Raw genomic sequence first — 15,200 nt, forward strand, 5'->3', positions numbered from 1 at the left:
TGATAGAATTCCAAGTAATAGCAAACACCTGAAAACTGGAATGTCTTTATATATTAGGTAACTGATTATGAGGACAGCAAAAAACCAAAACAAAACAAAAAAACCCTCTTCATTAACTGCCTTCCTAGAACTATGTTTCCACAGGATGTGTTTCCACATTTGAGGACAACAGTATTAAATTAAGAACAAATTGATAAGTTTGTGTGGTGTTGTGTGTGGGTTAATGTGCTAGACTGCAAAGTCAGTTTGAACTACAAGGTTGGCCGTTTAAGCTCACCAGCTGCTTCTCAGAAACCCTAAACAGGGTCGGTATGAGTCGAACTGAATTGATGGAACTTAACAATGACAACAACAATAATCATATGATGGAAAGTATGGCTAATTTAAGCAGAGTTTTCATGTTTAGTTTTATTTTTATCTAAGGAAAACTTAATCTTAAATATAACTGAAGAATTAAGTGGCAGGTGGTCACTACCAGTTAACAGACATATTTCTAAGGGATTCATTTCTTCATAGACTAATTGGAAATCAAAGAAGCATAATATAGTTATGTTTAGTACACATGTCTTAATTCACCGTATATAGTTGAAAAAATAGCATCAGTAATGTGAGATTGAAAATCTGGTATTCTGTGATAGGGCAGAATAAGAAATTGAGTGGCTTCTAGTGATCCTAATGATTTCTAAGCATAAACACTCTGTGTAAAGACATTTCTATCATTTCAACATTCTGAGGGTTTACAATTATTATGCAAGATTTGTTGTTGTTGTTGTTATTGTTGTGTGCCATGGAGTCAGTTCCGACTCATAGCAACCCTGTATAGGGTTTCTGAGGCTGTAAATCTTTACGGGAGCAGAAAGCCTCATCTTTCTCCGGTGGAGCAGCTGGGAGTTTCGAACTGCTGACCTTGCGGTTTGCAGCCTGATTCGTAACCACTATGCTACCAGAGTTCCTTATTATGCAAGATAGTAAATATATATATATATTAAAAAAAAAATCACACACCTTTTAGGTACAGTTCTGAGCATGGGTACATTATGAATTCTTTGTGTGAGTTTAATATCTTCAAAGGAAAATATTTGGCTTCCATGTTGCCCAGGTGTATTTTTTTCCAAGAAGCAAATAAAATATTTCTGACTGCTTTAAAAGTTAAGAGTCAACATCACCATTAGCATTGCTCTCCTACCAGGAAGCAAAGGAAATCTCAGTTGCTGGAAAAGCTGGAGGTCAGTGTTGCCATGGGGACCTGGGGATGTGTATCAAATGCCATCAAAGAGAGGCAGATAAAAACTTCTGTGCATCAGATCTAGTAACTAGAAATCTATCAAAGAAACAGCTCTCACCTAGCTAGGGTGGATTTTCAGATTTAGATACATTTTGAAAACTGTAAGTTCCATGCAGAGACTTTTTTCCATAGAGAGTTAATGAGTAGAGGCAAGAGAAAGGTCAATAGTAAAGATTTCTATAGAAATGACTACTCTTTCTTAGAAATATATATTCTACAAAAATTCTTCTAAAAGGTATTTTGAAACTTGTTCAGATTCTGAAGTATATCATATACCTGTAAACGCAATCAGTCGGGGTTTCACTATTAATTCTCACCTCTCCATATATTATCAAAATGTTTGAGGTTTCAGTGAGAATCCTCTGGATGCTAATACCAGTTTCTTTCCTGGTGAGTACAAACGGAAGCAATAAGTATTCAGGAAGCAAAAGTGTAAAAAGATGGAATGAAGCTTTGCTTGAAACTGAAATATGACACACACACACAAAAAATTTAAAGGCTTGCTAATAAGGACAATTTTATTTCATACTTTTGAAAGAAAATCTTAATTTTTTTAGAAGTCAAGCAAATGGATATTCCATAAGATGCCTTTTTATAATGAATAGTCTCTTTCAAGATTATTCCTAAGGACACACAATTTGGAAGTTAAGGCAAACACAGGATGCAATTATTTTCTGGTTCCACTTTTCCCAGGTTCATTAGTGCTATCTCCAGTCAGAGAATTTTCCGAGCTTCATGTTTAGGTTTTTTCAATGTTAGTGTAATATTAAGTGATTAAATTCAATATTAATAGGGATATTTTTTATATTTGCCATCAAGGAAATAGGATATTCTATTGTTCATATTCTACTTAAATAAAATAGCATGTTCAAGAGAATATCATGAAAGTGACCACACAGATAACTAACATTGATGCTGGAGAAAGGACAGGAGAGTAAATTTAGCTTAACACCTATACTTAAAAGTGTTCTCTACAGCAAGGAAAATCCATGTGAACAAGTAAAAAGGTGTAATAATAGAGACAGGTTTGAAAAGCACATAAAGTACATTGTACTCACAAAGTACATTCAAAAAGAAAAGACAACCACATGGTAAAATTAAGTAATTTCATTTCTGCATCTCAGTATTCTTAAAAGAAATTCTATTTCAAGTGTAAGTGATCCTTTTTTCCCCCAAAAAAATGGCTTCTAGGCCTCCACTGATTAGCTTGCAATGGAAATGCACCATTTTCATGTCACCTCAATTCAGTAGTCCGAAATGTATTTTGTGTAAAATCTTGGCAACTCTTTTTGTTCCGTATTTTTTAATTCTTTTGAAATTATGTTCTAAAAACCTTCTGGATGTCTCTGTAACACCTAATGACATTAGTCACTGTTTTGCTACATCTGAAGATGATCTTTCCCAATCATATGGCTAAGCTTCAGAGGACCTTTTCCAATGATAAATTTTATCCTCGTTGTATATTTGAAATAATTTATTTTAAAATCTCATTGTCAGTTACTAAACTATTTGATGATTCCTCATAATCTTTATAAGGGCAAAACATAGATGCTCATCACTTATATATATTTGTTAGAGGATTAAATTAATACATATAAAATGTGTGGATCAAAGACGACCAGAGCAGATTGAGAATTGGCAGCAGTCAAGGAGGAGAAGAAACGGATAAAGCTAGTACTTTACATAACTCTCTCTCTCTCTCTCTCTTTTTTTTTTTTTTTCCCCATTTCCCTCAGTGAGTCATAATAAGGCAGTATTGAGGATGGAGTTAGAATTTCCAATCTCAGAACCTATAGAGATGATACTACCTACAAGATTCTTTTTAACACCCTGGTATTTTCATTCAACCTGTCTGGACAAGAAGCCCTTAGTATCTTACTTTTTAAAAAAATGAGGAATATTGTAAAGGGAATTTGGGTCAAAGGATGAAATCACACACTTAATTGTGATAGAACCAAATTTATAATTTAAACTTCCCAGATTTCCTCCTCTTGATTTTTATATTAAGTACAAACTCTGTCTTTTTTATCAACAGGTTGGTAAAAATAAATTTAAAGTAAATTTATAAAATTAAAAGTATATTAAACTAAAAGTAAAATTATTAAGACTCTGGTCTTCATGAGGCAATTCGGATATCCCATTATGCAGTGGAAGACGATCTGTTTTGAGAGATTGAGAAATTTGCCTATAAATAGTGGATATCAGCGTTTTTGAGCCCAATTATTCTTTTTGAATCTAATATTTGAGTTCTTAACCATTTTACTGAAAACATATTTTTCTTAACAATACTTTATTCCAACTGAGTCATTTTCAAATCTGCCACAATCTTGGCAGTCCCAAGATAGTACCATTATTCTTAAAAGTTCACTGGACTTTAACTCTATCCCCTTCTTTTAGCTGCAATAATTTCTGAATATATTGAAAGCATTTGTTGTGAGCTATATTAATTCCTCTTCTCTTCAACTCATATGCACTCAACCTCAGTTCCTTATTTATCTTCTCAGGGAAAGATTTATTTCCATTTCTTTCAATTCCTTCACTTAATAATTTCTTCCCTCATCACTGATCTATGCCTTATCACAAGTTGATCCCATTCTGCCACCTGCCACCCTTTCTTTCTTCTTAAAAACATAGTTCAGAACCTATCTGTGTCTTTATACTCACAATGTTGCTGAAGTTTCCAATAATGCCTCTGTCATTATTTACTCATCTGCCATTCTCATTGATAGTAGTTTGGGCACTATACTAAAAATATCACCAGTTACAACATTCTCCCAAGTGACCCATAAGCCTTCAGGCTATTCTGTCTGAATTCATCATTGTATACCAATACATTACAAATATCTCTACAAGGTTTTCATTCTGACTCAAATTCAGCAATTTAGTTCTATTTCTCCCTCCTATTGTACAAGGTGTGGTGCCATAGATAAGCACTTGATCTCAAGATTGGGTTGAACTGCCATATCAGCAGTTCAAACTCATTACACTCTCCTTGGAAACCTTATACAGGGTTGTTAGGAGTCGGAATTGCCTTGACAGCACTTAATAACAACACTGTACAAAGAGGCTTCAAAAAGTTTGTGGAAAAATTTAATAAAAAGGATATGGAATTTTCCCACAAACTTTTTAAAGCCCCACTCATATATACCTCTTTCTGAAATAACTCAATTGCTACTAATCAATAATTTTCTATTATACAAACCTAATTTTAAGTACTGCATTTACTATGATTCAGTTGTATTTTTGCCAGAAATATTCTTTCATTGTTCTTTTAAAGACTTGAAGCAAACAGCATTCTATTGCATTTAATCATAAATGTGTTATTTGATCATTCTATATGAAAAGACTCTTGAAGATACTGACTGTATATATATATGTGTTGTTGTTGTTTTTAAGTGCCGTAGAGTTGGTTCCGACCATAGCAACCCTGTATAGGGTCTCCGAGGAGCAGCTGGTGAGCTTGAACCGCCAACCTTTCAGTTCAAACGGTTTTGCAGTTCAAACGGCTTTGCAGTCTGGCGCATTAACCCACAGCACCACACAGCGCCAGACTGCAAAGCCGTTTAAACTGCAAGGTCGGCGGTTCAAGCTCACCAGCTCCTCCTCGGAAACACTATAAGGGTCGCTATGGGTCGGAACCAACTCTACGGCACTTAACAACAACATATAGTACTTAACAAAACAAATCTTCAAATTTTAGAAGTCAATGGAAAATATTTATGAAATTTAGGGACAACACGGTTAGCTCACTCCACTTGCATCACATGTAAACATCATAAGCAGGTTTGCCTATAACTCACATTGGAAGATAGAGAAAGCTTTTACAATGTTTTCTTTACTTTGAATCCAAGACAGAGCTAAGTCTATAGTAATATGAAAAGGATTGCCATTTTTATCTTCGTGTATTAAAAGGTAAGCAATTGTCATATCCCATTCTAGTGACTGAACTTCTGGTGTGGTGCTATGGATCAACACTAACTGCGAACCACGGCAGTTCAAACACACCGTAGCTGCTCCTTGAAAGTCCCATACAGGACTGACTTGAAGGCATTTAATAACAACAACAACAACAACAATCTAGTGACTGGGATACCTCAGAAAAACAAGGGGAAATCTTTCTCCGTTAACACTGAGACAAAACTCTTAAGAGCTAGTTAAACTTCATCATTATCAAATCTATTCTTGGGTGGAGATTGACGTTCTTATCTTGGAAACCAGGTGGTTATATACATTACAAACGTAAGCAAATTTAAGCTAGCATGGTCTTAAAACAAAGCACACATTCCAAATTCTACAAGCCTTGAAGTGTTTTACTTTAATTCTTAAATGTGGATTCAAGTAAGGAATACATCGATGTATTCTTTCTCATTTATGTTCAGCCCTAATTTACTTAAGATACACCCTGGACTGAGAACACCCTAGATGCTCTGTGTATTTGAACCATATACAGGGGTCGTTATGAGTTTAACTAACTCAATATCAAACATTAACTCAGACACTTCGCTTGAATGCTTGAATCTAATTGAGCAATGGGAACATACATTTGTACTTAATTTTTTTTTTTTTTTTTCCCAATGCCCTAATACCAGGCAGCTCTGGTAGCGTAGTGGTTACGAATCGCGCTGTGAACCAAAAGGTCAGCAGTTCGAAACTACCAGCTGTTCCGCGGGAGAAAGATGAGGCTTTCTGCTCCCATAAAGATTTACAGCCTAGGAAACCCTGTACAGGGTCGCTATGAGTCAGAACTGACTCCACGGCACATAACAACAACAATATCAGGCAGCAAAATTTTCATAAGCACATTGAACAAACATTCCATGGTGGGACTTCCTGCAGAAGAAACCGGGCTGGGAAAGAGAATGAACCCTTCTGCCCTGGCATCATCAATACTATTTTCATTGCACTGTGAGCTCCTCCTGAAGGAAATATTTAAATGCAATGTAGTGTTGGTTTTGTGATTATTGCCATTTCATATTGTTATTGTTAGCTTTGTTGATATCCTGGATTTGAATGAATGCACTGGATTCCCGTTTTCTGTTTCAGTATGTAATATTCTGGTACAATAAAAACAGAACTCAGACTATGAAAATAGTTGCCTATACAAATAAGTATATTAAACTAAATACTTCCTAATTACAATATTTAATCTTAAGGTTTCTCTTACATACATTTCAAAGGAAAATGGTGAGACAAAATGTATTTAAATTGTCTTAAGGAAACATTATTCCTGAATTCTAACCAACAATTATTATATTCAGTATCACAAATTACAGGTTATTTTGTCAAGTTTCTCAGTAAAAATAAATGTCGATGAAATGTGAGCATAAAACTATCTATCTCTTTCTTTCTTAGGATATGCTTTGTTTAATAATTAAATAAGCTGAATGCCTCAGTACCTTTTCAAGACCTTCTTCCTTGAGGCTGATCACATCCAAATCAAAATCTGTCCGTAAGCCATTCGTTTTGTTGAAAGTTATTCTACCTGTAAGGCCTTCCCAGTGGGCCTATGGGGAAAAAAAGCATATTGGTTAATAAATAAGTAAATAATAAATAGGTTTAAAATACTTTTTAATAAAAAGAGGAAATACTGCTTTAATTACTTTTTAATAAATCTACATAAATATATTTTAAAGGTAAATTTTTATTATCTTCTTAAATTTGATGTTTTTAATGACTAAATTATCCTAGTCTCAGAAAAATGTATTATAAACATTTTCTTTTATATAGTATGTTTTCTATTATAACATTATTTCCTATGAGAATTTAAAGATACTTGAAATAATAAACAAATTTATCAAAGCAAGAATAATTTAGTTGCTTATGACATATGAGATATTGAGTATCTATTTGGGATTACAGTCTATTAATTTAGTACTCCTAAATTCATGTATATAAGAATAAATGCATTTTATTGCATTGCAAGAAATTGAAACCAGTAAAACCTATGCTATACTAGTTAAATTGCACAGTCCATTTCTTTAGTACAATGAACTAATTACTTATCCCCAAATGAGAATGGGAAAATTGTATCATAATTACTACAGATCATGCTATACTTCCAGTAGAAGGAGTTCTTCAGATAGAAGAAGATAGTTGGGAATATAGTAATCTAGCTACATCTTTAATAATCAGAAAATATCTGGACTTTTTTTAAACATGAACAAAAACCTCCCCATCCTGTTGACTATATATAAAAATGAGGTGTTCCATTATAAATTATGTGGTAAAATATTCACATATTAAAAATTTAAATAATGTAACATATACTCACAAGAATAAATCTTAAAACTGCATAATAAGACCCAAAATAAATCAAACCCAGTAGATTACAAATGCCATTTCAATAAGGATTAAAAATGAATATCATTAGTTCTACATTTCTTAGGCTCCACATATTTTTTAGTTACTTATTTTTGGAATACAGGAACTCCAAAACATTTCTGGATAATAAATAACAAATTTAATACAAAATTCTAATATATATTTATATGTATAATGCATGATATCGTTTATAAACATATTAGTCTGCAGTAAAGAAGTTATTTTAACATACTTCTTCCAAAAAAACAATATTCTTAAAAGTATAAACAAAATGCAGAGCAGTATAAAAGATATAATAAATAAAGACATCAAGTAGTACAGGAATAGAAATTTAGAATAGGAAACAAACATAAAACAAATCTGGGTTAGAGACAGCATAAGGAAATATACCTTGATCTAAAATTTAGTCATAAAATAAATTCTAAATTTTCTAACAATGAATGAAAAGAGAGAAAGTCATACAGGTCACTGTTGTTGTTAAATGCTGATTCATGGCAACCCTGTATACAATATGGTGGTGGTGGTATGCCATGGAGTCAATTCCCACTTACAGTGACCCTGTATAGGGAATCCAAGACTGTAAATCTTTACGGGAGCAGAAAGTCTCATCTTTCTCCCTTGAAATAGTTGGTAGTTTCATAGCCCAACTCATAATGATTATGGCACCAGAGCTCCTTGTAAACAATATACAGGATACATAACTGAAGACATACCAGCTGCCCAGGAGAAGCACAGCTTTTCCTGCTTACTGAGACCAGAGAAACATTTCTCCTTTTGGTCTTCTTAAAACACCCTACAATAAATAGAATGGTGACCATCATCAATTGCTTCTTGTAGAGATGCTGGATACATGCCATGGCCATAATACTAAAGTGCTAGATCAGGAAAAGAAAATACTCATTTAGGCAACCCTGTGCATTAGGTTTACAACTCTCTGATAGTCTTCAACCAGATCGTGAACTGTGGAAAATGTGGAAAAATAAATGAACTAAATATTTTTCAGGGAGTTTTCTATTAATATCATTTTATCCACTGGGAATTTAATAAGAATTAGACACCAACAGGAGTCCTGGTGCAGTGTTGCAGGATAGTGCACTTACCTGCAAGGTTTGTTCGAACCACAAGGTCAGTGGTTCAAATTCACCAACCTGCAACTCAGAAACCCTATGCAGGGTCATTATGAGTTGGAAACTACTTGATAACACCTAATAACAACAACAATGGACAACAAAAATACACGAATCTATTATTTTCCAGGAGTCCTGTTATGGCACTGTACAGCATTGAACGGCAAGGTAAGTTTGAGCTATAAGGTCAGTTTTTCAAACCAATCAGCCGCTCCTCAGAAACCCTATACAGGGTCACTATGAGTCAGAACCGACTCATAAATTATGAGTGCCATTAAGAACAGCACTCAACAACAATGATTATGATTCTTACTGTGTTTTTATTTTCATGATGAATAATTTATTATAAGATTAACTGACCATTTATTTTGTCATTAATGATAAATCGTATACTGAATGACAATATCTCTGACTTTTTTAGAACAGAGAATAAGGCTTAGTTAAGCGTTCTGCAATCAAATGGAAAATATCTTAAGCTGACAGAAGAATTTCCTCATGACAGATGGAATCTTACCTATTTTAGGAGCTCTGGTAGCTTACTGGTTATGAGTCGGACTGCTAACCTCAAGGTCAGCAGTTCAAAACTACTAGCTGTTCTGTGGGAGAAAGCTGAGGATTTCTGCTCCCTTAAAGATTTATAGCCTTGGAAACCCTATTTAAGGACACTATGAATCAGAACTGACTCGACACATCCCAACCACTTACCTATTTACCTATCTATAAACACATGCATATATATGTATACATCTTTGAGAATTTTCCTCCCCTTTTTTTCTACCTTGGGCATTGCTTGATGTAGTATAATAGACATTATCAGAAAGAATACGTAGCCATAGTATGTGATATTAAACAATATGTAGAAAACTGTACTTTTATGAATCCATATATTCTGTTTTTTGTTAACTGCTAGTGTAATTACAGTAACTAGATATTATATTTATCAACCACAAATCTTAATAACTATATTTTAAGACTTGAAAATTGGGTTTAAATGTAGCACAAATTACATTAATGCTAAAAATGAGTTGCAGATTTAGTTGCTTAAAATACAAACAAACACTCTAAATATCTATGAGGGGGCTTCAAAAAGTTCCTGGAAAAATGGAATTAAAACATAATGAATTTTTTTCACAAACATTTGGGAGCCTCCTTGTGTATTATGCCAATGTAAAAGTTAACAATCTCATAAATCTAGCTTTCATAAACCACAGATTTCATCTGTTGATACCATTGTAGGTATCCTGAAGGATCAATCTATTTATAATGCAATTTTCCTCCCTTGTTCCTAATTCTTTATTTAAAAATATTGATTGTACTTATATGGGGGAAGAGAAAAAGTTTAATTTAAATGATAAAAGTGAAAGAGCACAAGTTAGGAAAAATGCTATCATCACATTTAATCTGACAAAGAACAAAAGAGACCAGGCATGCTTACTCTTCCCTCACCTCTTTAATAAGGCTCATAAAGCGAGTCCCGAAGCGCCAGGGTTTGTGTCGATTACACTGTAAGGAACTGACTGTCATCTGGGGAAACTGCTGGACGGCTACAGAAACCACATGCACAGCATCATACATTAGAGCTGCATCAGTCTGAAAATCAAGCAAAAAACAAAACAAGACTAATCAATACAGCATATGAAACCTGTGGTAGGCTGTTTGGAAGGAGAAAAGGAATGTGAGAGGAATAGATACCCAGTTTTTCTGTGTATGAGGTCAAAAATCCTATGGTGAGTTGCTCTGAGTCAGAACAACAAACACCAAGATTGAAAACAGTATCTTCACCATCTTAAATAGGACGCGGTCATCATAATACTACATCAGCGCCATTAGGATAGTTGACCCATCATTCCCTTTCAAAGTATATATAATCCCAGTATCTCTTGACATAGGAAATGTGTCAGGATATTGAGCATTTTCATTTTTCTCCTTTGTCACTCTCCCTCTGTCTCTGTCTCACACTTTCCCTATACACACAAACACACACTGAATGTAATTATTTATGGCTACATAAATGTTGTTGCTGTTAAGTGCCTTCAATCAGTTCTGAATCATGGTGACTCTGATTAGGGTTTTGAAGAGCTGCTGGTGGGTTTGAACTGTTGACCTTGTGGTTAGCAGTCCATTTCCTATCCTACAGAGCTACACCAGGGCTCCATTTTCAATTACATAAATAGCACATATAGTGTAAGGCAATAAGCCAGTAATTCCCTTGTATAGGAAAGAAAAGGAGAACTATGAAATGAGGTTAGGCGTCACCTACGAAGCTTAGAGATATAAACCCTGTTCTTTTCCTCCATTAAATTTTTCAGTCTCAGAAATGATGCTAGAATTTTGAATCTCAGTACAATTATTAATCCGTTTTCAAGTAACTAAACTTAATCCCCTGTAATGTTTTATTTTCCCAAAATTTACATCTGAATAAAAGTTTATTCTGGCTTTTTAAGTAAAATGAACATGAATTCCACTGTGTTTGCTCCTGTTCAAATGACCAGCCACTTTAGAGGTTGATGATTTAAAAAAAAAAAAAAATGTTTACAAGTAACAACAAAGCAGAGGCTCAGTGACTGTCAAAGTGCTGTGTTAAATGGACCTTCACATTGCATTTGATGGATTGATGCCAAGTTCACTACCTAGAGAAGAGGGCCACACTGACAGTGCTGGTAGCAATGAACTTTGGGCCATCTGCTTGGCATGCTTTGGAATAAAAGCATATATTTCCTCTTCTCATTCACACAATTAGTGAGCTGTGAAATGAATTCCAAAATGAATAGGAACCCTGTAGATTATAGTCTTTGCCACAAAACAATACAAAATGAGTACACACAGTTGCTTTCATGCAAATGGATCCTAAGGAGCTTTACAACATGAAATGAAAAACATCTAAAAAGTACAAAACGATGACAGATATAATGATAACAATACATTTTATAGTTCATAAATCTTCAGGGAATATAGCTCAGATTCATAACTTTCATTTTACAAATACCAATAGACTACTTTCACATACTCTGTTGGTCACATAGTGAAAATGAGAGAATTAGGGTTAATATTGACATATACCACAGTACATGATTGCACTGGTATTTGTCTTTGCCCTGAGTTAACATTCAAAGAACCTATTTCAATACCACAGGTGGCCATTGAAATAGTTTCTAAATATAATAGACATATCAGTTTCCAAACAAAAGTATTTAAAAAAGAATAACATTGCTAACAAAAGTAAACAGAGCACTTTCAGATACCACTGGAGGTAGGGTAAAGGGCAATTTGACAGTATGCATTATAAAGGTATCTTATAAGTATTCTTATTGATTTTAAACCAGCAATTCTAGTTTCTAGGATTTAACCTAATACAATTAGGCATAAGGAGACACAAATGTGGAAACCTACTAAATGTCCAAATAAGGAAATGCTTAAATAAAATCAATATAATGGTTTTCTATATATTAGGAGTCCTGGTGTGGCACTGTACGATAAGCACTGGACTGCTAACAATAAAGGGGGGGTGGGAAGGCTAGAACAGAAGAGGAAAAGAATGGAGGAGATATAGGCTAATTACTTTGTCATCATTTTTATGTCATTATCATGATCATGTTATATTGAACAATTACTATATGCCATAAAACTATGTCAATTTACAACATGTCATGCTAAGGAGCTCTGGTAGTGTAGCGATTACGAGTCAGGCTGTCAACCTCAAGGTCAGCACTACTGAAACTATCAGCAGTTCTGCAGGAGAAAGATGAGGCGTTCTGCTCCTGTAAAGATTTGCAGCCTTGGAAACCCTGTGCAGGGTCACTATGAGTAGGAACGCATAAACCTGTACTGACAGACATATGAAGTCTGTATGTACGTGAGTTGCACTGGTCTTTCACATAGATAGGGAGAATTCTAGCACTGGATCACCAATGCTCCCATTCATACATGCTCAAGTTCTTTGTGACTTCTAGCGACATGATATAATGTTCCCAAAAGCCAGGGGAGGGGGTTTGAACTACCAAATCTTGAGGTTCCTAGTCTAGTACTTATCCTACAGTGCCACACTATAGTAACCTCAAAACAATGCTTTGGGGTTGAAATGAAGTGTAGTTTAACCAATTAAATTACAAAAGGATATGTGTATAGATTTGTCTACTAAAATGTATATGAGGATGTGATAAATTTCTAAGCATTCATATCCTAAACTACAAAGACATACTAAGCGGAGAAAAACATCAGCAGTTAAGACAAAACAACCTGTCTTATTTTGTCTGCTTCAATTATAAATTCTGATTTATATATAAATGGGTCACACGTATTTCATAGCTTGATGATCTGGAAGCACATCCAAGGAGAAGAAAACGTGAATTCAATTCAAACAGGCTAAGTATAGACCTCCATACTTCACTGCTAAACCAAGCATCTATCCATTGGATTGAATGCCACCCTTGCAAGCCTACTTTGAACTAGATTGGAATTGGAGCTTTAGTTTTCTTTCCAAAATTAGTTTGTTAACCTGAAAAGAATGTCTGTAAACCAAAAGTTTGATTTGTAAACCATTAAAATTGTACAATATAATCCTACACATTTCAGTTAAACTGTAGTGATCTTTTTAATGTCATGAAAAGGAAAATAAAAGTGTCTTTAAATATATTTTAAATATGCATCAAGCTTCTCACTAATTTACTGCTGGGTTAACTTTATACATTTTGTTGTTGTTAAGTGCCGTTGAGTAGGTTCCGACCCATAGCGACCCTGTACAAGGGTTTCCGAGGGTGTAAATCTTATGGGAGCAGAATGCCTCATCTTTCTCCCGCGGAGCAGCTGGTAGTTTCGAACTGCTGACCTTGCAGTTCGCAGCCTGATTCGTAACCACTACGCTACCAGAGCTCCTTACTTTATACATAGTCTAATTTTTTTTTTTTCAGGCATGAAAATGCAGGCAGAAGAGTGACAAATGCTAATTTCTATGGCTGAGCTTTTGCTACAGAAATTGGTTTAGTCACCCAGTGCTACTTCATCAACTTCAAGTTACCTCTGACTGATGAAAAAGTACTGAAAGGCTAGTGAAATATATGGATGCTTACATTTCATCGATGCTCTGGAAAAAACCATCACATATTTTTAAATAATAGAAGAATCAAGAAACTTAAATGCTCTCAAAATTTCAAATGATGAAAATTAACATTGCTTACCATTTTGATTTTATATATGTAATTAAAATATTTCCCAAAATGTAAAGGCAATAATAATAATGGATGCTGTAAATAGTCAGAATAGATCTATTTTAATTTTACTTAAATTTCAAGTATAGAATAACTTAATTCTACTTGAATTTCATTTATTTAATAATATAACATTGTTGTTAAAATATAACATTGTTGTTAAGTACCATCAAGTCAGTTCTGAGTCATAGAAATTCTGTATGAGGGTTTCCAAGGAGTGGATGAGGAGTCCTGGTGTGGTGCTGTGGGCTAATGTGTCAGACTGCAAAGTCGTTTGAACCACAAAGTCGGTGGTTCAAGTTCACCAGCCACTCCTTGGGAACCCTATACAGGGTTGCTATGAGTTGGAATTGATTCAATGACACTTAACAACAACGGCAAGGAGTGGTTGATGGATTTGAACTGATGACATTGCAGTTATCATTCCAGTGCTTATCACACAGTACAACATACAGCCATTAATTAAAAAAAAATAAGAGTGTTTTTAGTGGGGAAGACGTTATTGTTGTCATGTGCCGTAGAGTCAGTACCAACTTATAGCGACATTTGCACAACAGAATGAAACACTGCTTGGTCCTGGCCCAACCTCACAATCATTGTTACACTTGAGCCCATTGCTGCTGCTGCTGCCAATTCATCTTGTTGGGGATTATCCTCTTTTTTGCTGACCCTCCACTATACCAAGTATGATGTCCTTCTCCAGGGACTGGTCCTTCCTGAAAATATGTCCAAAGTATGAGAGATGAAGTCTGACCATCCAGGCTATTAAGACTTTTAATTCTGACTGTCCCTCTATCTAAACAGATTTGTTTGTTCTTTTGGCAGTCCATGGTACTTTAATATTTTACTCCAAAACTATAACTCAAATGTATCAATTATTTCTTTATTCATTGTTCAACTTTCACATGCATATCAGGTTATTGAAAATGCCATGGCTTGGGTCAGGGGCATCTTAGTACTCAAACTGACATCTTTGCTCTTGAATGCTTTAAAAAGATCTTGTACAGCAGATTTGCCTAATGTAAATTTGATTTCTTGACTTCTGCTTCCAATGAAGTCTTTCAAAGCTTCCATATTTTCTCCATTTATCTTGATGTTATTTATTGATCCAGGGGTAAGGATTTTTGTTTTCTTTGAGGTGCATCCCATACGGAAGGCTGTGGTCTTTGATCATTTAAGTTCTCTTAGCTTTCAACAAGCAAGGTTGTATCATCAGCATATCAAATCTTGTTAATGAGCCTTCCTCCAGTCCTTATGCCATGT

At 34.6% G+C, this 15,200-nt stretch overlaps 1 protein-coding gene across 3 annotated transcripts in view; it reads right to left on the reverse strand.

Moving 5' to 3' along the window:
- Window positions 1–15,200, reverse strand: part of GRIK2 (glutamate receptor, ionotropic, kainate 2) — a 960,410-nt gene that overhangs the window by 383,094 nt on the left and 562,116 nt on the right. For all 3 annotated transcript variants that reach the window (XM_006865837.1, XM_006865838.1, XM_006865839.1), the window contains exons 7-8: window positions 10,180–10,323; window positions 6,682–6,789 (exon numbers count right to left, since the gene is read on the reverse strand). In XM_006865837.1, coding sequence (XP_006865899.1) covers window positions 6,682–6,789; window positions 10,180–10,323 — 252 coding nt within the window. The remainder of the gene's footprint in view (window positions 1–6,681; window positions 6,790–10,179; window positions 10,324–15,200) is intronic.

The sequence above is a fragment of the Chrysochloris asiatica genome, unplaced genomic scaffold, assembly GCF_000296735.1.
Source record: "Chrysochloris asiatica unplaced genomic scaffold, ChrAsi1.0 scaffold00084, whole genome shotgun sequence".
Classification (NCBI taxonomy): Eukaryota; Metazoa; Chordata; class Mammalia; order Afrosoricida; family Chrysochloridae; genus Chrysochloris; species Chrysochloris asiatica.